Below are 25,414 nucleotides of genomic sequence, written 5' to 3'. Positions count from 1 at the left end.
AGATGCTAGGGGCGCAGCTCCTCGTCTATAATACAAAGTAGAACGATGTCTGTCTGTTTGTTTGTTTGTCTGTCTGTCAGTTTGTAGGTCTGTTTGTTTGTCTGTGGGTCTGTTTGTTTGTAGCGAAGGATCTCGCTAACCGCTGAACCGATCGGGTTCTCCTTTACAGGGTAGCTTCTCATAAGTCCCGGGAAGGCTTATAACTATTTTCTGGGGGGGGGGACACCCCCAACCCCCCCAAAAAAATGAAAAATACCCCCCCCAAAAAAAAACTAAAATAAAAAAAGTAGGATCGACTAACCCCCCCCCCCCGCCCAAAAAAATTCCCCCCCCCCAAAAAAAAAATTTTTTTTCTTTTTTATTTTAAATCTAAAATACGAAAAATTGGATTGATCAAAGCATTTGGGGCAAAGCCCCTAGAGGCTAGGGGCGAAACCGCTAGTATCCCTATATTGTAATAGTTTAGGGATCTAAAGGGATAAGACAATGGCCTATAAATTAATGATTATTTCCAATGCTGATACACAAAATTCCCTCTCCTGTAGATTACAATTAGTGCTTGGACACTCCACGTAATGATCCAACCAATCAAAATTCAATAAAAAGTTCCCAAAGTTGTAAGAGAACGTTATTATAAAACTTTGGGGACTAGTGTTATAAACAGCCAATTATCCCCTGTCTTCCTGATAATGGTTGCAGACATTGTTATAAATCAAAATTATGGTCCATAGGCTAAAGGCTTACCTGGTGTATCATCACTTCCGCATATTACCACATCCAATTTTTAATAATCGCCAAACAAAGACACAACAATAGCAAACAAAATATGAAGGGAAACGATACAGGGAGGAAGGGGACATTAAGCTTTTTATTACACTAGTCTTCAAAGTTTTTGATAAGGTTTTCTTATTCGTTTACTTGACAACTTTTAGGATTTTTATTGAACTTTGCTTGGTTGGTTCATTAAGTTGGGTGTTCAAACGTTTCAACCACTAATTCAAATCTAAAGAAGGGTTAATTTTGTGTAGAATCATTGAAGAGGTACATACATTTATAGGCCATTGTCTTATCTTTTCAGATTCCTGAGGTGGATTCTTAAAAAAAATTGCCCCACTAATCGCTTAGTTCATGTTCATAACCCTTCTATAGTTTTGTTTATTTTTTGTAGATTTTAATGTGATTTTGGTGGATTTATCACAGAAACAATTTGGCCCCACTAAGCAATTAGTGGGGCGAACTTTTTTTAAGAATCCACCTCTGGAAACGATAGGTAAAAAAGGAAAGAAACATTGCTTTAGTAAAAATTGCAGATTTGATGATTTGAATTTTTGGCGAGAGTGTTGAGACATATCGTCCTACCTACCTACCTGTTATGCTTTAGGATAGGAAATAATATCTTAAGAAATTATTTTCTCGTATTCATTCGAATCCGGTGGATAGGAACCGGTTCTCATCCATACAAAAAAACTATGTCTAGCATCGTATTATATCCAGCTTTCTACAAATATAAAAATGTACAATCATAAGATTAAAACCAGTTTTTTTAGTTGGTGCCTTCGGCACCACGGGGCTAAAAAAACTAGTTTTAATCTTATTATTGTACATTCTATATCCGCGGAAAGCCGTTTATAATACGATGCGAGAAATAACTATTTTCTTCCTGATATTATAAATTAAATATTCCCCCCCCCCCTTTCTTACCCTGTTATATGTATTACACTTTATTGAACAATGCAAAGCATACATACCTAAGATTACAATAACGTTTTCTTTTTCGTTGGCTCAACAACTTTGGAGACTATTTTAAATTTTGATTGGTAAATTCATTAAGTTGAATGTCTGAACGTTTCAACCACAGAAGTAATATAATATTTTTTTATCATCATTGGGGATGTACATAAATTTATCGGCCATTGTCTTGTCCCTTTAGATTCCTGCCAAATGCCACTTTTATGTTATACTCTTGCATTTCTTACTGTAATTGTTTTGTTTGCAGAATGAGGCTAATAATTGCAAACTATAAGTTTCTCTACTTTTTGTTCTGCTAGAAACAATGCTGTAATACAGAAATTTAAACCATAAGAATTAAAAAAAATATTGAATTTTAGTAAACAAAATTTTTAAATTTTTTGATAATTTTAACTAAAAAAGTTGATGCTTATCCTAAAATATAAAGTAGTAAGTTTTTTTTGTCTTGAGCTTAAGATTATCGGAAACTTTACTATTGTCTTGTAGTAGTTTTAGACTTTTTTATAGACCCCCTACGCTCTCCCCTAGAGACTAGGGGGAAGCATTTAGTTTCTTACATTATTAGACTTTTTGAGAAAATTTTCATTTATAAGTAATCCAGCTAAACCTTGCAATTTTTGTAATTCTTTGTTTTGTATCTGTTTCTAAAGCCGAGACAATTAGGGGACAAATCATAGAATAAGACAGAAAATATGTTTAAAGTAGCTGGATGTTTGTCTGTAAATTTTCCATTAAGATCTTGCACCCGACCAGTCTTCAATTTTGTGAAAAGCTTAGAATTGATTCGATATTAGCTTGGAGGTTAGGTCAAAAAATCTTCTAATATATAATTTTTTGCCACCATTTAAAATATGTTGTAAGATTCTTTGTCTGTTTTCGACGGAATTAATTGAATTCTGTATTTCAGGGAAGCTTTGTGTAGGTCATTGAATGTATTTTCTTCTCCTGTCTCCAGTTCTTTAAATGTCCTGAGATGCTAGGGGCATTGCTATAACAGAAACTGAATAAACATTAAGCAGTTACATATAGCAATAGTAGAAAAATCAAATTGTTTTTCAATCACAATTTCAGCGTTCTACAATTATTTTTAAATTTTAAGTATGTATTGGTGATAATCAATTTGCTTTCACAGAGAATTTAGAGGCAAAATACCTTTTCTTTTTCAATATTTTCTTTCATGTTTAACGTTTAAACATTTTTGTTTTCACAACACAATGCCTTCTTAATGGTTCAAAAAATGTTAGTAATGTTATTGTTGACAATTTTTCCAGCAGATAATTTCTTTGTAGATTATTCTATGTGAGGCACGGAGACTGAATAATAATTTTACTTCAAACTCTCCAGGGATGTATGTATGGAGATATGGGGTTTATAAAAATATACACCCCTTCTTCCCCCCCTTATATAAATAGGTTACTAATTATCAGTGATCTAAAGGGATAAGACAGTGGCCGATAAATTGTTGTACATTCCCAATGATGATACCCGTTTCAGTTGATTACAAATAGAGGTTGAAACTTTTGGACACTCACTGAAACAAATCAAAATTTTAATCAAAGTACCAAATGAAGTCAAAGCTCATGATCAAGAAAACTTTCCTATAAAACTTTGGTGGCTAGTGTGATAAAGAGCCCATTGTCCCCTTCCCTCCCTGACACTTAACATATTGGGGGATGTATAATTTTCTTCCCATAATCCTATCTCTGTATCCCTGACTTGAAAGCCAACCACACATTTATTTTGCTCATGTTAGAAACATAAAGCCATAGTGTTCTTTCATACTAAACAAATATTTTAACAGCAAAAGTTAGAACCAATAGCAACTATTCAAATAGAAAGTAAATCTGAAATACCAAATTAAAAACGGAAAACACAGTATCCATAGATTTAGCTTTTAAAATAGAAGATTAATTTGGAGAAAAAAGCACTTTAAAAATATTAAAATTCTTTTATACAGAAATGATAAGGCTTAACTTTTAGAAACTTAAGATACCAAAAACTGACTTTTTTTTGCTAAATTTGAAGAAATCTTTGAGGTAGGCCATAAAAGGATTATTAATCCCTAACTCTTGTTTTTATTAAGGAAAGTGTTTCTTACAAATTTACCTTATGGATTTTATAGTAGGATGATATTTTCCTAATTTCATAGAAAAATTATTTATATAATTTAAATAATTTCATTAAAATTATAGAAGTAATAGATAAACTTTTATAAAGGGATTTTTTATATGTCTGAAGAAAAACTGTTTTGCTTCCTATTTTTTGGAGGTCAAAATAATATTTTTAAATTCTTTTTTTTCTGTGGTTTTAAGCTTCTTAGGACTTAATTTCAAGAGTTCCTTGAAAATCTTTTGGAAACTGTGTTAGATTTTTGAAAAAATGATGGCAGATGTCCCAAAAATAATAGATGAATAATGTTTGTTTGACCTGCAGGATGACAGAGGCGTGTACAGGTGCATTGCAGACAATGGGGTCCACTCACCCGCTCAGAGTGTTCCAGATATTAGGGACTCCAGGGTTCAAGTACACTGTAAGTATAGAGCCAGATAGTTTGATTGATAGATAGGACGAAGGGATAAGTCAATATACGATAAATTGATATATTACCCATTTTGTTGATTACAATTACTGGTAGAAAAGTTTGAACTTTGGACAGTGATTGTTTTTGATCAACCCATTAAAAGTCAATAAAAGTACTCAAATTTTACAAGCCTACGAGCAAGAAACCGTGAATATAAACTTGGGTACTACTAGTGTAATTTACAGTCCAATATCCCCTCTCTCCCGGAGTAGATAGTCATACATTCTAAGTTATTAGATATATGGATTTATTTAGATAAGACCAAAAAATGGATAGATAGACAAATAAACAAACCAGTCAGGCGGACAGACAAACGTTTATTGATGAAGCTCTCCCTATATTTTATTTAGAATTTTCTTCTATTTTATCTGTTTGATTTCTTATAGAAGAAATATATTTTCTTTGCTGAATCAGATTTTCATTCAAAGATCAGGGAGGGGGGGGGGAGGGATAAATTATGACAAAAATATGACACCGACTTTCCTTGATTGTCATAATAAAAAAAACTAAAACTTATATTTCTCGAATTGAATTTGGAGGGAAAATTATTTTTTCGTCCATTGCCCTATCCTTGGATCTTTGGGTTTTATTGACTATAAGGTTTTAAGGTCAGCCTATGTGGGTTTTATAATTTGGTTTATTTATAGATTTAAATCCTCTCTTATATATTTATATTTTATTATCATTAGAAGGGCGGCTATGATGATCGTACTTTGTTATTATACTAGCGACTTCGCCCCTAGCCTCTAGGGGCTTTGACCCAAGAGGTGATCAAAAAATTTTTTCGTAAAAGGACCAAGGAAATCTTAAAAAAAAAAAAAATGGGGGGGGGATTTTTTGTTTTTTGGGGGGTTGGGGGTGTCCCACCCCCCAAGAAAATAGCCTAAAACCACCACAGGACCAGTAGGTATATTCCCTGAAGAGTAGAATCCAATCGGTTCAGTGGTTACCGAGATCTTAAGGGACGGACAGACAGACGGACAGACAGACAGACAGACAGACGGACGGACAGACATCATTCTACTTTGTATTATAGATTTCTGGTTTTGGGGGGGGGGTAGGGGGTTACAGGATAATAGCTTCTACATTCATGGAATGATTAGTAGACATATTCCCTGAAAAACAAAGCCTTAGTGATAATTGTAACAGAAACACGAACGGTCAGATAGACAAATATCATTCTACTTTGTATTATAGACATACATATGTATAAAAGTAAATTATGTATTAGAATTACCTACCTTCAAGAATCTCAAATATTTTCTTTCCATTTATTGGAAACAAATAATTTAGAAGAGTTTCTTTATATACAGAGGAGCTATTGTTTTCTTTAAAAATAGAAAAAAGAGGTTTCAAAAAATTTTTAACAAAGCTTTAATACTAGGATATCTTAAAGTCTTCAGATTTATAGCTGCTTTGGGATATATGAATAATATCGAAAAAGTGCAGTTTGACAACTGCTTCATATTTTTTACTTGTTGTGCTTTTAGCAGCTAAAAAACAGTTGGAAGTAAATTCTGGTGTATCTGCTAAAGTTCGCTGAAATTATAATTTTTACTACATATTACTTCCCCTTAAATTTGTTTTGATTTAAGTATATCCAGCAACTTTTAGCTAGCTTCCAATCTTTACTACACACAGACCAAACCAATAATTTGGGGCACAAAAACTCAAAACAAAAAAATTGCACTTTTCCAAGTTTCTCTCTGCGAATTTTATCCCTTTTAAAAAGTAGCGCAGCTACTCTTTAACTTTGTTTTTTTTCTCAACATGTGTTATAGAATCCTTTTTAGTAATACAACTTTTCTGTCCTTAAGACTCCATAGAGTATGCAGCAATTTTGAAAACTTCTAGGCAAAGATCATTCAATTAATGGTTAGACGGAATAAAAAGCTCCCAAAGACCTACTTTAATTTATTGTATTGGCTGTGCTTCTATAAAAGTTTTCATCCTTGTTTTTTTTTATAAACTTTGTTTGCATTTAATGTGGGATTTAAGGACACAGACAATCTTGTAATTTGTCTAAAGCTTAAAACTATAAAGGCATATTAAGTTCTCTTTTTAATTCAAGAATTTAAGAACATTAAAAGCAAGATTTACTCTCTATAAGAGGGTAATACCTACTTACGATAATGTAAAAAAAGTGGAATTATTTATATGCTATGTTTTTTTTTTTGTAAAAGATATCATTTGATCCTTTAAATGCACTTTTAACCCCTATTAGGCTATTCTTTTTAAATGTTTTTGTATACGGGAAAAAGACATTGGTAATATGAAACATTATTCAATTACATTTTTCTTTCCCACTTTTCCACTGGTCAAAAATATATCCAATAAAAAATCCAAAGTTTTTGTTGTAAAAAAAGATTCCGTTATAGAGATCTACTAACGGGTATCTTTTAAAATCGCAAAAATCTAGAGGGAAAAGATTTTATCATCGTGTAATTAAACTTTATTGGAATTTAACTAAAATATTACAATACATTCTTTAAACCATGTTTATAAACTGTTATTTAATTATCCTTTTTCACTGATTTCTCAAACGATTATAAAAGTATATTTAATTGCAAACATCTATCAACATTCTTTTAACTGAAAGAGGACCACTTTAGGATATTTTTGGTTAGGTTATGTAAGCCCTGGCGGATTAGAGCTATAAAAAGCGTCTAGATGAAAGTAGAGAGAGAGGGAAGGTTGCAATAGATTAGAAATGAATTTTATGCTTTATAACTAGCTTTTTTGGATTAATTGTTTTAAGAAAAATTTTAATTAATAAAAATTATCTTTAATCAGTATAATAGTGTTTGGGGAAGATTATTAATTTATCTTAAAAAATCTTATTCCTGTTTCACTCTAAAAATATAAATAAATTCTAATACTGGAAGGGGGGGGGATATAGTCCATTAAATTATAACCAGGACTGTACCACTTTTCTTTCTAAATAGAAATTTAGTTGGCCGTTCAGAATACCAAGTTCTGTAAATTACAGACCTAGATAAAAGTATTGTTTATTTATTGAAATTAGGCTTTAGAAAACAATAAGGAATAGATAGATTTCAAAACAATTCTTTTCAGAAAGTTTTAACACTTTGATAACACGACTTTTGACTTTAACAAGCTTATTTTAATTTCAGTTGCTCCGCAAATCCGCAAGTTTAGCAGGTTTAGCAAGTTCTCTGAGAAGCGAATGTTCCCCGCTAATATATCCTGCTATGCGTATGGTTATCCTAGAGTTAGGTAAGTTATTACGAGTATTTTCAAAAAGTTATTAAAGAATTCTTCAAAAATATAATTTAAACATGTCAATTTCTTATCTTTTCTTTAGCATATTTTGGGAGAAGGAGGGAGATGGACGTTTGGACATGAGTAGATTTTCTTTCCCCGCAGATGGCGCAGCCAGAGAGGTAATAGAATGATAGATAGATAGACATATGAAGATGGATATAAAAAGATTGATAGATAAACATTTTATCTGAATATACATACATAGATAGATGGATAGATCGACATTTTAGATGGATAGATAGACTGTTATAGATGGATAGATAGACTGTTATAGATGAATAGATAGACATATAAAAATGTATAGATATATAATTGCATATGGATAAATAGACATATATAAATGGATAGACATACATAGAAAGATAGAAAGACATAAATAAATTGATAGATAGACATATTAGAAGGATAGATAGACATAGATAGATAGATATAGGTGGATAGATAGACGTTTATAGATGGAAGAGATACATAAATAGATGGATAAATAGACATGTATAGATAGATAGATAGACAGTTATGGATGGATAGATATACATATATACTTAGAAAGACATATATAAATGGATAAATAGATATATTGATAAAACTTTGGGTACTAGTTCAATGTCCAATACCTTCCTAAGATAAACAGAAAAAAATATATTTATATCAGCTATATACTAAACTAGCGGCTTCGCCCCTAGCCTCTAGGGGCTTTGCCCCAAGAGGTAATCAAAAAAATTTTTTTGTCGAAATTCGTAAAAGGACCAAGGAAATCTTCTGCATAAAAAAAAGGAGCAAGGAAATCTTCTGCAAAAAAAAGGACCAAGGAAATCTTCTGCAAAAAAAGGACCAAGGAAATCTTCTGCAAAAAAAATGGGGATGATTTTTTTTATTTTTTGGGGGGGTTGGGGGTGTCCCACCCCCCAAGAAAATAGCCTAAAACCACCACAGGACCGATAGGTATATACCCTGAAGAGTAGAATCCATTCGGTTTAGTGGTTACCGAGATCTTAAGCTTTAGACGGACGGACGGACAGACAGACAAACATCAAGCTACTTTGTATTAAAGATGGATTGATTTTATTTAAACAAAATTTAGGTATGTTTTCTATTTTATTTATCCGTTATAAGCAAAAATAAAAAATAATAAGAAAAAGTAAAGTGAAAATACCTACATACACACATCACTTGAATTCTTTTTTTATCTAACAAACTTTTAATTACTTATTATAAAAGTTGTAGACTTCATATACTCTTTATATTTATGTTAGGAAGGAGTGTCGAACTTAAAGTGTCCCATATTAGGTAAAAAAGAAAATAACATAAATCAGGCAAATTTTAAGAAAATCATAAAAACGACATATTTATTCTATGTAAATTGACAAGACGTTTACAGATCTTTCAAAACATAAATATTTAACTTATAAGATTATAATATGATGAAATATCAACTTATTATGTAATATATTTCAAAACACTTTTTTGCAATACGTCCAGAGTGCCCTGTATAAATATAATTGGAGATGTGCAATAAATTTCACAATAGCACTACATAATAGGGGATGTTTATTAGGGTGGGTCGATTTTGGACATTTCTTTTCTAAGACCAAAGCGGGGATCAGCAAAATTTTTTTTTGAGTAAAATACACCTGTGGATGATTTAAAATTTATTTTAAGTCTTAAAACCGCTGACGACCAGACATTCAATTGTTTAGCTTTTTGTAAATGGGTGTCAAAAAATTATTGAATTAAAACTATGGCTTCATGGTGCTCCCAGGAAATGCATTGAGAAGTAGAATCAGGAACTTTTGACCGATTCAAAAAATCTCGTTCCTAGCCTGAGAAAACCCCAAAAAACCTTTACAAATTGGACAATTCTCAATAAACCTTAAAAAATGGTGTTTTTTAGTCTTTTCTAAGGCTAGGGACGAGATATTTTGAAACGGACAAATGTTCCTGATTCTACTCCTCAAGGCCTTTCCTGGCAGCACCATGAAGCCATAGTTCAGATTCAATATTTTTTTTACTTTCATTTACAAATAGCTATACAATTGTATGTCTGGTCGTTGGCAAAAGGTTGGTAAATAAAGGGTAAGGAAGCCAAATATGACTTTGACTGACTTATAGTCGCATTATTAAACTGGAGAAATGCACAAAAATATTTAGCCCTCTAGCACTATAAGGAACTGAGATAATAAGTGAATATCGTCTTTGCATATTTTTCATTAATGAAATACATTTTTAAGTGGTCGTGTTCTTAAACTAAATTTTTTAAAATTCTTTTTCGGTCAGAAATTTTTATTTTATTAGTTTTATCTGTTACACATCCCCTCTTTGTCTAATTCCGATATGAACCCGCCTTAATGTTTATTGATGTTAATATAATGGAGCAAAGGAGAACAACTAGTTTATGTTCTTGTGATAATTGTGCGAAAACGAAAGCACACAACTATTTTGAAACAGACTGTTAACTTTTTAATTAGGTTACAACCTAGTTATAATAACCTTGTCTTTGCTTAATATGGTGGTGGACAAACCTTAAAGCTTTGTTTTTAGGTATTATTAAGGCATTTGGTGTCATTCATGGCCATGACTGACGTAATATCGATACTTCGTTATAAGATACTGGCGCCTTCGGCCCTAGCCTCTCGGGGCTTTCCCCAAGAGGTAATTAAAAAAAAATAAATGCAACCAATGCTACCACTAATACATTAAAAAATGGGGGGGGGGGGGGTTGTGGGAGTAAAAAGGAAATAGCCTAAAACCACTACAGGACCAGTAGGTATATTTCCTGAAGAGTAGAATCCAATCGGTTCAGTGGTTACCGAAATCTTAAGAGACAGACAGACGGACAAACAGATAGATAGACGGACGGACAGACATCAAGCTACGTTATATTATAAAATTTTTTATTCTTTTGTGCTGCAAAGCTTCTCTATTATATATATCATATGTTATTGCGCCGTGCGATTATTCATTATGTACATAGGGGAAATTGAATCGACTAATATTAAAGAAATCTGACTAAACTGTATCACTAATTATGATTTTTTCTTTAGGATACTTTTTCTATCTTTCTTGAACTATTCTTTTAATCTGATTATTTTTAAGGGTATTTTTGACCAATGCAATTTTATGTCAGACCGAAAAACGACTTGCCTTGTTTGTTAGATTAATATATCCCAAAATAAATTTTCTAAAAATAAACAATAGCGACTAAATCTAAATATATCTTTCCATATTAAATTAAATTAAGGTTTGAATATCTAGAAGAGTTAAGATTTATTAACATCGCTTGTATCACAAGTGTATCCCTCCCCCTTCCTTAAAAAAAATAAAAAATAAGGCTGATTTATGTAAAGAGCCCGACATTCAACCCGCCTCCTCTTGCTATCTCTTAAACCATAAGAGATATCATAACAATTTATAAATGTCAAGGCCTTCTGAGTCATAACAATGCCTTTAGAGAAGAAACTTTTCCTTAGATGATACCTTATTAAATTAGAGCTAACCGTCACTATGCATAGACAAACTAACACATCAAAAGTATGTAAAACCTTTACTTCTCAAACACAAGAATGACAACATAGGTAAAAGCGAAGTTGATAAAAGATTAAAAATTCACATGTTTTAAATGGACGTACTGATATTCTGGTAAAGATTGTAGAGTTGCAACACTTTCTAGATTGTACCTTAATAGTATAAGAATCACCATGCCAAGTTTAAAATTGAAAGGACAATTGTAACACACCTAAATCAGACCTATCTGTTATGGACGGACCAATCCTAATTATAGAAATGCTTAATTATTATAAAAGAAAATATGAGAGGTTATCATAAATCCACAAAATTCCAAACAGGATTCTACCTAAGATTTTAATCATGATGAAAGGTCTGTGTGTTTGGCAAATACTCAACATTTATATCTTTCCAGGGGCATATTCTTATATATTATAAATTAAAGTACAAAGTCAAAGTTATATAAAAGTATGAATGGCCCTAAAAAGCGCAGCAATACAATGCTTTTTAAAAATTTTGTTTGTCAAAAATGATTCTAGTTAAGGTCTTTGTTTTGTCACGAATTTTATTGATTAACCCATTAGTGACGAACCAGTTTTTATCGCCCGGTTACCGAAAACCAAAAAAAATCCGGTTCCCAGTTTCTTAATTGCATCATTCTCAGTATGAATCCCCCCTCTACTACCCTGGTTTTCATTTCCCCCTGGAGCAGGCAGTTTTGCTTACTTCCGTTTGCCGGTATAGCTCAACAAAATTTGAAAACCAAGAAAAACGAGGTGATTTCAAAATACCCCTCCTAACTTTTTTGTTTATGTAGTAAAGTTGCTGATTTTTTTCTTGAAATTTAAAGTTTATTGGCAAGTACATCCATTTGTGAATTGTTTGGATCAAGTCAAGCTAAGTATGCCAATAGCCTGTTTTGGCACACGCTACTTGACTTGGGGGAATATTGGCATACTCTACTTGACTAGGGGGAATATTGGCACACTCTGCTTTACTCGGCTTAATATTGGCATACTCTTCTTTACTTGTCAGGATATGCTTTTTCTAAAATTTGATGTCTCTAGGGGCATTTGAGGGAAGGAGAGAGCTGAAAATCTCCTTTACATTTAAGTTTTAAAAAGAAAAACTATTGTAACAAAATCATGGTATTTTGAAGAACCAATAAGAAGCTACATTGAAAGAAGAACCATAACAGTCCATCGATTGAGATCTTTTGTTTGAAATTTTTATGGTTTTAGGCTAATTTTCGTAACTTTTCTACTAATTAAAATCGAGAGCTCCTAGATGCTGGGGACGCAACTGCTATATATTTTACGTACATAAAGTAGTAACTTTGTAGGTTGAATTATTATTATACAAATAGGAAAATATGTTAAATTCTTTTTTTAAATTTTTTTTTGTCATGCTGCTTTGTTTGATAAACTATTGGCATACCATGCTTTACTTGATGAAATATTGGCATACTATGTTTTACTTGGGGGAATATTGGCATACTCTACTTGACTAGGGGTAATATTGGCACGCTCTGTTTTACTTGTTGCCATTGGCACACTCAGCTTGACTTGATCCAATTGTTTTTTTCAAATTATTATTTTTATATGATTTTTGTATCGTTTTTTACGTGCTTTATAGGTCCGCCTCGGTGCGAGTAAAGATACCTGCAAGTTTTATCGCCCGGGTCGGCGCGAGTAAAGATACCCGTCAGCATATAGATATCAAAGTTTTAAAACTCCTAGCAAATGGGCTTTTTTAACCGAAAAGGGTGGCACCTATAGCAAAAACGCTAAATGTGATACACAGTGCCTTCGAAGGTGCTTTGACTTTAGTGTCAGAACCTAAATTGGGACATAGTGCATTTCATTACCCTAGGTTAGGTAACTTCATTTCACTTTTCAATAAAATCTAAAATGCAGCGGTTTTTGAGAAAATTAGATTTAAAAATTTCAAGTTCAATTTTCACCCACTAGGAGTTACCGCATAATCATGACAAGAAAAGCAAAGATTATTTATTTAAAATTTTGAACAACTTTGCTTATATAAAGTCAGTCATAATACCTCTCTATATATGATTTATTTAAGGCTGAATTTCCGTGACCTTAGCAAAGCAATTGATAAAAATGGCCATTAATTAACTCACTTCAGGAGTGGTTTTTGAAGAACTTTATAAAAGCAAAGTTGTTCAAAATTTTAAATAAATAATCTTTGCTTTTCTTGTCATGATTATGTGGTAACTCCTAGTGGATGAAAATTGAACTTGAAATTTTCAAATTTAATTTTCTGAAAAACCGCTGCATTGTAGATTTTATTGAAGAGTGAAATGAAGTTACCTAACCTAGGGTAATGAAATGCACTATGTCCCAATTTAGGTTCTGACACAAAAGTCAAAGCACCTTCATTTGCACTGTGGATATAAATCGTTTCGTATCTTACTTGTGGCTCTATAAATTACATGAGGTTATGTAGTTTTCAATTACGGATCGTATCGTAGTATTAGCTACTCTACAACTCACTTTGGACGTTCAAAAATTACATTTAAATTTTTTGGGCCAAAAAACCGGGTATTTTTCTGGTGCCCCGAGAGGCCTCTAGGGGCGTAGCCACTAGTATTTACATATAAAGAGTGGTAATGAAATCTATTTGTCCAAAAGGAAACAAAGTATCTTTAAATTATTTAAGCGTGGAGGAATGGATGGATTAACTTGGCTCTAATTCTCTTTGTCATTCTCTCTATCTTAGTGGAAGGATTGTTCATGGAGTAATGCTTCACAAAAATTCGATAAAATGCGAAAATTTTTACTATCATTTTTTGGCACTTAATTAGAATTGTCTTAAACTTTGCATGATGAGTCCAATAGAAATGTGGTACAATTTTAATAGCCTAAAAGCTATAACAGAATGTCCGTTTTACCTTTTGTTCTTATTTATGAAGATGTTTGTAGAAACTAAAATTTAAAATCCACATCCCTATAATTTTAAGTCTGGATTAATTTTGTTGTAGCCAAATTTTAGTTTTAATCTGTTCCATTAGTTTAATGATATAAAGAGCAATATAATATACCATATAAATTTATATCTATCTATCTATCTATCTATCTATCTATCTATCTATCTATCTATCTATTTATCTATCTATCTATCTATCTATTTATCTATATATCTATCTATTTATCTATCTATTTATTTATCTATTTATCTATATATCTATCTATCTATCTATATATCTATCTATCTATCTATCTATCTATCTATCTATCTATCTATCTATCTATCTATCTATCTATCTATCTATCTATCTATCTATCTATCTATCTATCTATCTATCTATCTATCTATCTATCTATCTATCTATCTATCTATCTATCTATCTATCTATCTATCTATCTATCTATCTATCTATCTATCTATCTATCTATCTATCTATCTATCTATCTATCTATCTATCTATCTATCTAGACTGCCCCGGGAACATGGTTGTCAGAACTGCAAATAAGCCAAGTGGAAAACGCAGACTTTGGCAGATATCGGTGCTATGCAAATAACAGGAAAAAATATTTTTAAAATGAGAATTCGTGTAGGTTTTTGATATTAACAAAGCATTTGATAGATTGACATAAAAATTATATATTGGGTGGAAATGATTGTTACAATTATGAAATTTTTTAATCTCCTCCCCAAATGTTAAACCCCAGAGGAAAAATTAAAAGGGGGTTGGGGAGTACCCATTTTAGGGGGATGGGAATAAAAACTGTGTGTGAAATGTTACAAATTTACCTAACCTGAAAAACTAAGGGCATTGAGCCATTAAGGGAATGTTTTGAGGGGGTAATACCCCCTCCCTTCAATAAATTAATGGAATCTTCCTATTTTTCTATGTTCAAATAAATATTTTTTTTATTGTTTAGTTTATCGACTGATAGTCACATAATAAGTATAGTTCACAATAGTATACCTGATCAAATATCAAAATTAGAGGTAATAATATTATTAGTAGCGCAGCTACTCTATAATTAGTATAGTTCACAATAATATACCTGATCAAATATCAAAATAAGAGGTAATAATATTAGTAGTGTAGCTACTCTATAAAAAGTATAGTTCACAATAGTATACCTGATCAAATATCAAAATTAGAGGTAATAATATTAGTAGTGTAGCTACTCTATAATAAGTATAGTTCACAATAGTATACCTGATCAAATATCAAAATTAGAGGTAATAGTATTAGTAGTGTAGCTACTCTATAATAAGTATAGTTCACAATAGTATACCTGATCAAATATCAAAATTAGAGGTAATAATATTAGTAGTGTAGCTACTCTATAATAAGTATAGTTCGATGCTGCGCAAAATGGTACAAAAAAATTGACGTCATATGATAAAATAACCAATGAGAGGCGAGTATATATTTTACCATTGGTCAATTACAATGTATACTGGCCTCTCATTGGATAACTTTATAGTATGACGTTATTTTTTTTGTACCATTTTGCGCAGCATCGTATAGTTCACAATAGTATACCTGATCAAATATCAAAATTAGAGGTAATAATATTAGTAGTGTAGCTACTCTATAATAAGTATAGTTCATAATAGTATACCTGATCAAATATCAAAATTAGAGGTAATAATATTAGTAGTGTAGCTACTCTATAATAAGTATAGTTCATAATAGTATACCTGATCAAATATCAAAATTAGAGGTAATATTAGTAGTGTAGCTACTCTATAATAAGTATAGTTCACAATAGTATACCTGGTCAAATATCAAAATTAGAGGTAATAATATTAGTGGCGTAGCTACTCTATAATAAGTATAGTTCACAATAGTATACCTGATCAAATATCAAAATTAGAGGTATTATTATTAGTAGCGCAGCTACTCTATAACCAAGGTATGTACGTATGACCGTCATTAATTGTTACAATGAAGATCGATAATAAAGAAGTGATTATTCTTTTGATATTTTTGCCATTTGAACATTTTACAACAAAACCTTTTTTTTGACACAACCCAATCTGTCCCGATTTTGTATCACTTTGAAAAGTTCTATTCCAGTTACGTCATATACGTTTCGGGAAAGAAAAAGGGAAGGGGGGAAGAACATCTCTTCAAAAGAGATGGGAGAAAAGGGAAAAATTTTCTTCCCCCCTTCCCTTTTTATATGACGTCACAGGAATCGCACTTTTCAAAAGTGATACAAAATCGGGACAGATTGGGTTGCGTCTTTTTTTTCAACAAAAAAGTTTTTTTGAAACATAATTGTCTTTACTTTGATAAAAAAACATCTTAGAGGCTTTAAATTTTGTTTTGTTTAAATTGATATATTCTATGAAGAAATACATACAAAATTCTTTTTTTTTTATTTAGGTTAAACAACTGAACAATCACACTGTCAGACTGAGGGTAAGGTTTTTTTCTTTTTTAAAAATCTAATTTTGGTGTGATCTTTGTTGTTATTCCAATAAAAAAGTGTTTGTATATCCATTAAGATCTCTTAAACAGCTGAATGATTTGAGTTTGTCTGTTAAGGGAGGATAGAGAGCAGGCTTTTATCTTTTTTTTTAGAAGAGCACAGTTTTTTAAAGATATCTTTTATTTAAGGGCATGAAAAACGTTACAAGATTTGATAGTTACATAGTTAAAAACTTGAATAACAATAAGATTTACAATTTTCTTTACTTTTATCAAATTTATTTTAAAAAAAATATATTTTGCTATTTGGTTTCGCACACAGTGGTCCTCAAGGCAAAAGAAGTTTGACAAAACCTACCATAAAAACGGACTATATGGCCATCAAATATACACATTGGAGGGCCAGGAACTGATTTTCTTAAAATCATAGCTGTTCCTTCTTGGGGTTTATTCCATTTTAAAGTTAACAGACCAAATTCCCTAAAAAATCAAGGTTGTTTGTCACGATTTTGTTGCTTTGGATTCAAACCTTGATAACTTTGGCTGTATGAAAGACTCATGAAAGCTAAACCTACCATTGGAAAGCCTATTGAATGACAATTTCAGACATAGCTTTAAATTTTTTGTAGCTTTCTTACTTTTTGCTCTACAAGGAAAATTGTAACCAAAGGGAGAAAATTTATTGATAAATCTATTCTCAGAAAGGCTTTCACTAGGGTATTTTGATATAAATTTTTCAGGATTTTTCTTATGTTCAGTGATTCTTTTGATGCCAAATGCAAAAAATACACTTTCATACATTTAATTTGGTATATTTGCATTTTTTCTACCTTGTGCCAAAAATTTTTTATAAAAATTATAAGTTGGTGTATATTTTTTTGTCCAAAATTGTACATAAATTTCAGGAATAAATATTAAGAACCATCAATTGCTACATTTTACATGTGTAGTTTTAAATTTCCTATATTTATGGTTGTGTAGGAGCCTCAAAAATGCTAAACCTACCATTGTAAAGCTTGTTGAACACTCTATCCAAATAAATCTACGACTTTAAAAAAAAATTGACTTAAAAGGCTTGCACAGGATTTATGTTAGGTGTAATAAATTTCACCAAAAATCTTTTCTTTTCTACAAAATTTGGAGTAGAAGGGAGGTTACAAAGCAGTAATAGTTATCACATGTCCTGTTTCAACACCAATCTATGGAGGGGGTGTTCCCCCCCCCCAAAAAAAAAATGGTGCAGGGCTTAGGTGCCCCCCCCTTTCCCCCCCTAAAAAGGGAGGGGGGTAACATTTTGATAGTTGAAAATAATGCAAAATTTAAAAATTTAAAAAAATATTTTTTTTTAAAAACTCAACAAGATATAAAATACTCCCCCCTGGCCCCCCTCCCCTATCTCATATCTATGGGGAATAATTCACAGTTGGGGGAGAGGGGGGGGGGTGTAAAAAGTGCATGAAGAGTCATCATCATTGCCTTTTAGTTCTCGGCAGAACGTAGGCCATGCACAATGGTTCTCCAATCTTCCTTTGTTTGGGCACGTTTTAAGGCAATGCTGAAAGATGGAATTTTTAAATCTTTCAGTTTACTTAAAGGGATTGTAAACGTAAATTTCTCCATCTTAATATCAAATCTTAACATTATCTCATTCATAATATCTCACAGATAGAGCAAAACGTGCTTTTGTTTGCTTAAAAAACGGCTTTTTCTGACGATTATTATAAGGTACAGGGAAAGGAAGAAATTTTATGTATTATATAAAATGTGCATTAAATTTTTTTTTCTCCCATTATAGCTAAAATTAAACTTTTTCACATAGTTCTTGATTTTTCCTAACGGTTAAGCTAACTTTTAACATAATCCTTGCTTTAAACCAATGTATAGTTACTTAGAAATTGATAAAATAAGCAATTTTTTTTATTGAAAACCAAATACAATAACAAAGCTAGAAACTGTTTTTTTTTAGTATCCAATTAACTTTAGATGGCCCATCTCTCGACCACCTTTAATTACAAAATTTGTAAATAATGAAGATGCAATATTTCTTTATAAACAGTCTGATAAAAGTGTAAACTAATTCTCCAAAGTGGGTTGTTTATAGTCCAACACAATAAAAAAGGATATTATCACTTCAAATAATCTCTGAGATTCAACCCTTTGTAAACAGTAAGGTATTTTTTTGTCAATAATACGAACTTAAAATAAATCTTTATTACTTAATTTCTACGTTATTACAGCATGAATTAACAATTTTATGTCATAAAATAAATGCTTAACAGTAAGTAAATAGTTTAAACTATATGTGACAAGTTAAATATCCCTACAAACATTTTAATAAAGAAAAAAGTTCAGATTTTCCCTGTTTTTCCAGTTTTCCCTCCCAAAATACCAAAAAATCAAGGCTTAAATCCTTGATATTTTTGTTAATACGACGTTTTTAGTTGATCAGTTTATTGAAAGGTGCTTAGAAAATGTTAAGATTTGATAATATGGTGAGAAATTTTTACCTTTACACTCCCTTTAAGTGTTCCCTCCTCCAGGTTGTTTTTGGTCTACCTGGTTTCCTCTTTCCCATTTGGGGGTTCCAAGTCAAGGCCTGGATATATCATCATGCCCTTTCCTTAGTGTGTGCCCCAACCATCACCATTTCCTCTGTTTTATTGTCAGTTTAATGTCTGACATGTCACTGCGCTCTAGAAGCTCAGCATTTGTGATCTTATTTGGCCAAAAGATCTAGTGGATTCTCCTGAGACATTTATTGATATATGTCTGTAGCTTGGAGACCACTGCTGTGTTTAGGAACTAAGTTTCAGCCCCATACAGCAAAACAGAGAGAACATCTTAACTTGGTCTTTATGGAGATGTTGTTGGAATTCCAAATTTTGTTCAGGCTGGCAAAGGCTGTCCTAGATTTTTTAATTCTAGCTTTAACATTTGTTAAAGTGCCTCCAGCTTCATCAATTTTACTTCCAAGATACTCAAAACAATCTACATCCTCAAGAATTTGGTCTCCAATAGTAATTGGTTCTTGGGAATTTGCATTTAATTTGAGTATTTTGGTTTTAGGAACATTAATTTCTAGTCCAATTTTCTTGGAAGTTTCAGCTATCATGTTAGTCCTTCTTTGCATTTGACTTCTATTGCTTGTTAACAAAGCAATATCATCAGCAAAGTCCAAAACTCCCAAATATTTTGGATTGCCAAATAGCTCCCAGCAAATGCCATCATTACTTTCACAGTTCTTCATGATCCAGTCAATGGCAAGGAGGAAAAGGAAGAGAGAAAGAAGGCATCCTTGTCTGACGCCTGTTACAATCTCAAAAAAGGTTGATAGTTTACCTTTATACATTACATTTCCACCTCCTTTATGAAATATAGCTTTAATGATATTGATTATCTTTTCTGGAATGCCATAGTGTCGGCAGATTTTCCAGAGAGATCTTCTGTCTAAAGAATCAAATGCTTTTTTGTAGTCAATGAAGTTTACAAAGAGCTCAGAGTTCCATTCCTTGGATTGCTCTATGATGATTCTTAGAGAGGTTACCTGATCAATATTGGAACAGTTTAGTCTAAATCCAGCCTGATTAGGTTTTAATTAACCTTTTTCTTTATTCTATTAAGAAGAATCTTACTAAGGATACGGCTAGGTACTGAAAGAAGCATTATCCCTCTGTAGTTTCCACATTGGGTCAAGTGTCCTTTTTTGGCTAGTAATGAGATATGTCCATTCTTCCAGTCCTCTGGGCATAACTCATCATTCCATATCTTTGTGATCAAAGGTAGGAATGCCTCAGCTGATGTATCTAGGTCTGCTTTTATGACCTCAGCTGGTATGTTATCAGGTCCAGTGGCCTTTTTATTTTTCAAATTTTTAATGGCCTCTTTGATTTCCAATAGATTTGGCGCTTGACAGTCAATGTCAAGTGCATCTGAGGGTGGAATCTCAGTTTCTTCCTCTGGAACTGGAAGATTTAGCAGTTCAGTGAAGTGCTCTGCCCATCTATTTGGAATATCTTCATCAGTTTTAAGGAGTGAACCATCCTTGTCCCTGATGTGTGATCCTGATTTGTGTACTTTACCTGCAATGCTCTTAGTAATCTCATAGACATCTTTCATTCTATTTTGATTAGCAGCATTTTCTGCTTGCATAGCAAGGTTTTCCAAGTGTTCTTTTTTAACAATTCTGACACTTCTTTGGATTTCCCTGCTGAGCATCTTATACAGGTCTTTATCTTCTGGAGAGTTTCTAGAAAGTGTCTTTTGTCTTACATCTCTTCTTTGATCCATGAGATCAATGGATCTTTTAGTGATCCACGGCTTTTGGTTAGCCTTTTTGAAACCTAATTATTCTTGGCTAGTATCATTATAAACTTTTTTGATACTTTGCCCAATATCTTTAACTCCATCTTCCTCTTGAAAAGTCAACAACTCAAATCTGTTCTTTTGAGTGAGCTTAAACTCTTGTAGCTTTTCAGAGTTTTGAAGGGTTGTTAAATTATATTTCTTCCTGGGGTTAGGGTTTGAGTCCTGCTTTTTAAATCTAAGCCGAACTGTAGAAGATAGAAGATAATAGTCTGAATGGTCCTCTTTCAACCCTGACATCAAGGAGAGAACCTTTTATACATCTAGATATACAGATGTGGTCTATCTGATTAAAGGTTCTTTGATCTGGTGATCTCCAGGTGGCAGTATGAATCTTCTTGTGTTTAAAGATGGTTCCACCAATGACAAGTTTGTTTTCAGTACAAAAACTTACAAGTCTATCACCTTTGTCATTTTCCTTGCCATTACTTAAGCCTAGGCCATATTTGCCCATGACTTCTTCTAAATTCTCATTATTACTCCCCTCTTGAGCATTGAAATCTCCTAGGAGCATGGTCAGGTCCTTTTCTTTATGACCATTCTTAAATACAGAGTCAAGCTGGTCATAAAATTCGTTTTTGACCTCTGTATCTGTTGTTCTGTAAGAGCATATGCTACTATAATTCTCAGATTGATGTTTATATCTGAGGATTTGAAGTAAGCCTCCATGATTCTTGGACCATGGGGTTGGCCACTGATCATGGCCTGCTCTGCTTGCTTGGTCAGCATAAGAGCCACCCCTTGCTTATGTCCTAGATTCTCATTCATATGGCCTGAGTAAAGTATTTTCAAGCCAGAATGATGTTTAAACTCTCCATTATTTGTCCACAATGATTCGGTGATAGCCAGGATATCAACCCTGGCTTTAAGCATTTCTCAGCAAATGTTTTCTTTCTGGCCTGACTGAAACATTGTCCAAACATTCCAGGTGCAAATTTTTGCTGGTCTGCGGGAATTCAGAATCATCTGCCTGACTAGTCCTTTAGCGGTTTCCCAGCCAAACATCATATTGTTGTTTCCAACCTCTACTTCGTTCCCGAGCCCAAAGTTAAATTGGTCTTTACTTTGTGCAGATTGAACGTGAGCAGGTTTTTTTCTATGGAAGGATTGTTAGCCCCACCCAAACCCCCTGAACTGGGGGAAGTTACCAGAATTTAGAAGGGGAAGAGTTAAAAAAGATGAAAAAAATTCCCAGAGATGTCTAAGGAGGTGGGGAGAGGGGTTGAAATCACCCCCCCCCTAATTTTTTTAAAAAGATATATAGCAGATAATACCCCCCCACCCCATAAATGTGTTACCCCTGGGGTAAATATATTTTAGGAAAATAAAATAAATTTCAGCACTTTTCATGCACTTTTTACACCCCCCCCCCCTCTCCCCCAACTGTGAATTATTCCCCATAGATATGGGGTAGGGTAGGGGGGCCAGGGGGGGGGGGGGTATGTTATATCTTGTTGAGTTTTGAAAAAAATATTTTTTTTAATTTTTAAATTTCGCATTATTTTCAACTATCAAAATGTTACCCCCCTCCCTTTTTAGGGGGGAAAGGGGGGGGCACCTAAGCCCTGCACCATTTTTGGGGGGGGGGGGGGCACACCCCCTCCATAGATTGGTGTTGAAACAGGACATGTGATAACTATTACTGCTTTGTAACCTCCCTTCTACTCCAAATTTTGAAGGAAAGAAAAGATTTTAGGTGAAATTTATTACACCTAACATAAATCCTGTGCAAGCCTTTTAAGTCAATTTTTTTTTTAAGTTGTAGATTTATTTAGATAGAGTGTTCAACAAGCTTTACAATGGTAGGTTTAGCATTTTTGAGGCTCCTACACAACCATAAATATAGGAAATTTAAAACTACACATGTAAAATGTAGCAATTGATGGTTCCTAATATTTATTCCTGAAATTTATGTACAATTTTGGACAAAAAAATATACACCAACTTATAATTTTTATAAAAAATTTTTGGCACAAGGTAGAAAAAATGCAAATATACCAAATTAAATGTATGAAAGTGTATTTTTTGCATTTGTCATCAAAAGAATCACTGAACATAAGAAAAATCCTGAAAAATTTATATCAAAATACCCTAGTGAAAGCCTTTCTGAGAATAGATTTATCAATAAATTTTCTCCCTTTGGTTACAATTTTCCTTGTAGAGCAAAAAGTAAGAAAGCTACAAAAAATTTAAAGCTATGTCTGAAATTGTCATTCAATAGGCTTTCCAATGGTAGGTTTAGCTTTCATGAGTCTTTCATACAGCCAAAGTTATAAAGGTTTGAATCCAAAGCAACAAAATCGTGACAAACAACCTTGATTTTTTAGGGAATTTGGTCTGTTAACTTTAAAATGTAATAAACCCCAAGAAGGAACAGCTATGATTTTAAGTAAATCAGTTCCTGGCCCTCCAATGTGTATATTTGATGGCCATATAGTCCGTTTTTATGGTAGGTTTTGTCAAACTTCTTTTGCCTTGAGGACCACTGTGCGCATTACCAGGATTATTTATTTTCAAAAATATTTTAAAGGGTAAAATATGATTTCTGGAAAATGTAAATATAAACAAAATATTTCCTTTGTTAGTAGCAAAGCTTCTCTATAATCCGTGTAGTCCGTACGTCCGTACTCCGCCCGTAGTAATGGAATGAGGGAAACGTGATTTTCTCTGCTTCTAATAAGATATTATTTGAGCCCGATAATAAATTGTATTCAAATAATATGGAGAACTATGATAATTTAGTCTCAATTATGATCATTTATCTTTTAATGATTGCTATATAGATGAGGTAATAATTAATCATTCATTTTTTTAATATTTATATTTTTTAGTGGGAGCCTGGTTTTGATGGTGGCTTCCCCCAAAGATTTTTCTACAGAGTCAGAGAGGTAAGGGAATAATATACTTTCTCGTATTCATTTGAATCCGGTGGATAGGAACCGGTTCTCATCCTTACGAAAAAACTATGTCTAGCATCGTATTATATCCAGCTTTCTACGAATATAAAAATGTAAAATCATAAGATTAAAACCAGTTTTTTTAGCCGGTGACTTCGTCACCTCGGGGCTAAAAAAACTAGTTTTAATCTCATAATTGTACATTCTATATCCGCGGAAAGCCGTTTATAATACGATGCGAGAAATAACTATTAACTGAATCTAAAGAATATGTTTTACTAATCCCTTGGTAGCTAGTATAAATAAAAAAAAATTATTTGTGAAGTAAAAAAATTACAGTTAAGTATAGTTTTAGAATTTAGTAGACTTTTTAGGCTGTCAAAGTATGAAAATTTATAGGTATATGATACTTCTATAGCTTACACAATTTTTATGTCTTTATAAATAAACAAGGGTAATAACGTATTGACGTACGGACACCAACAATAGATATAGAGTTGATGCACTATTAAAAATATTGCAATTTTTAGGCTTGCAAAATTTTTTAAGGAAAGTATGAGATTGAACAATATTTCTTATACTTTTGCACTTTTGCCATTTATTGATACTTTAGCCAGTCAAAGCTTCTCTTTAACTACATAAGGTTGATAGATAAAAATTCTTGAGCCTCTACTGGCACTTAATATGTTTTCTTTTAGAATATAATAGTTTAAAAATAATTTGTCTATTTTAAGATCATCTGTTTTTATTTATTTTTCTTCGCTGGCGCCACCTAGCGACTCTTCATATATTTTTGCAATTTCTATTGAGAGAGTGGTGGTACCCTTTCCAAAAATAGTTACAAACCTTTCAAGGACATATGAGAAGCTACATTGTAAAGAAAAAACATATTGGTTTAGTGGTTAGCGAGATCCTTCAGTACAGACAAACAGAGATATCCCTTTTCTTTATCATAAGGATTGTTTGGTATGGGAAATGAACATGATATGGCATAATTTTACATGCTTTCTCAGACTCAAAAATATAAGAAAATACGATGGTATGGAAAATCTTATTTAATTCAAAACTTGTTCATAGATTTTTTAAAAATCTGAAAACTACAAGAATGATTATATCCAACATAAATAAATATTCTTTATTAACTTAGTAAATAATCACCTCCCCCCAAATATGTGAATTTTAGCCCCAATATAAATTTGGGGGATTAGTAATTAAAAAGCTTACACGTCTTTAATGCTTATCTTTTTACCAACCTACATACAGACTGTCAAAATTACTTGTAAAGTAGTTATAATACAAAATATTGAAATTTCCTATAAACTTGATATACTAAAATTGTAGTTTTTTGATAATACGCTTATGTAAGCATTCAAATCTTTGAAGAACTAGATTTTTTTTAACTTGTGAAACTTAGAAGTTGTTATTATATTGACTGAAACCATGTTCATAATATGATTTGACATAATAATTAAACTTTAAACATTATGTCAATAATGTCATCTTCAATCCATGGATAAAAAGGGATAAGACAATGGCCGATATATTGATATGCATCCCCAATGATAATACACATTTTTCGCCTTCTGTAGATTATAATTAGTGATTGAAACGTTTGGACACTTG

The 25,414-nt window shown here is 32.3% G+C and overlaps 1 protein-coding gene across 1 annotated transcript in view; it reads left to right on the top strand.

Annotated features, from left to right (window-relative positions):
* Positions 1 to 25,414, top strand: part of LOC145332496 (nephrin-like) — a 195,992-nt gene that overhangs the window by 134,734 nt on the left and 35,844 nt on the right. Inside the window, exons 34-40 of the mRNA XM_080177499.1 lie at positions 4,185 to 4,279; positions 7,465 to 7,567; positions 7,656 to 7,734; positions 14,573 to 14,661; positions 15,022 to 15,091; positions 16,488 to 16,523; positions 23,726 to 23,782. Of these exons, the coding sequence (XP_080033625.1) occupies positions 4,185 to 4,279; positions 7,465 to 7,567; positions 7,656 to 7,734; positions 14,573 to 14,661; positions 15,022 to 15,091; positions 16,488 to 16,523; positions 23,726 to 23,782 (529 nt within the window). The remainder of the gene's footprint in view (positions 1 to 4,184; positions 4,280 to 7,464; positions 7,568 to 7,655; positions 7,735 to 14,572; positions 14,662 to 15,021; positions 15,092 to 16,487; positions 16,524 to 23,725; positions 23,783 to 25,414) is intronic.

Source organism: Acartia tonsa, chromosome 11 (assembly GCF_053477335.1).
Source record: "Acartia tonsa isolate MP-2025a chromosome 11, ASM5347733v1, whole genome shotgun sequence".
Lineage (NCBI taxonomy): Eukaryota > Metazoa > Arthropoda > Copepoda > Calanoida > Acartiidae > Acartia > Acartia tonsa.
This window is presented reverse-complemented; position numbering and strand designations above follow the sequence as displayed.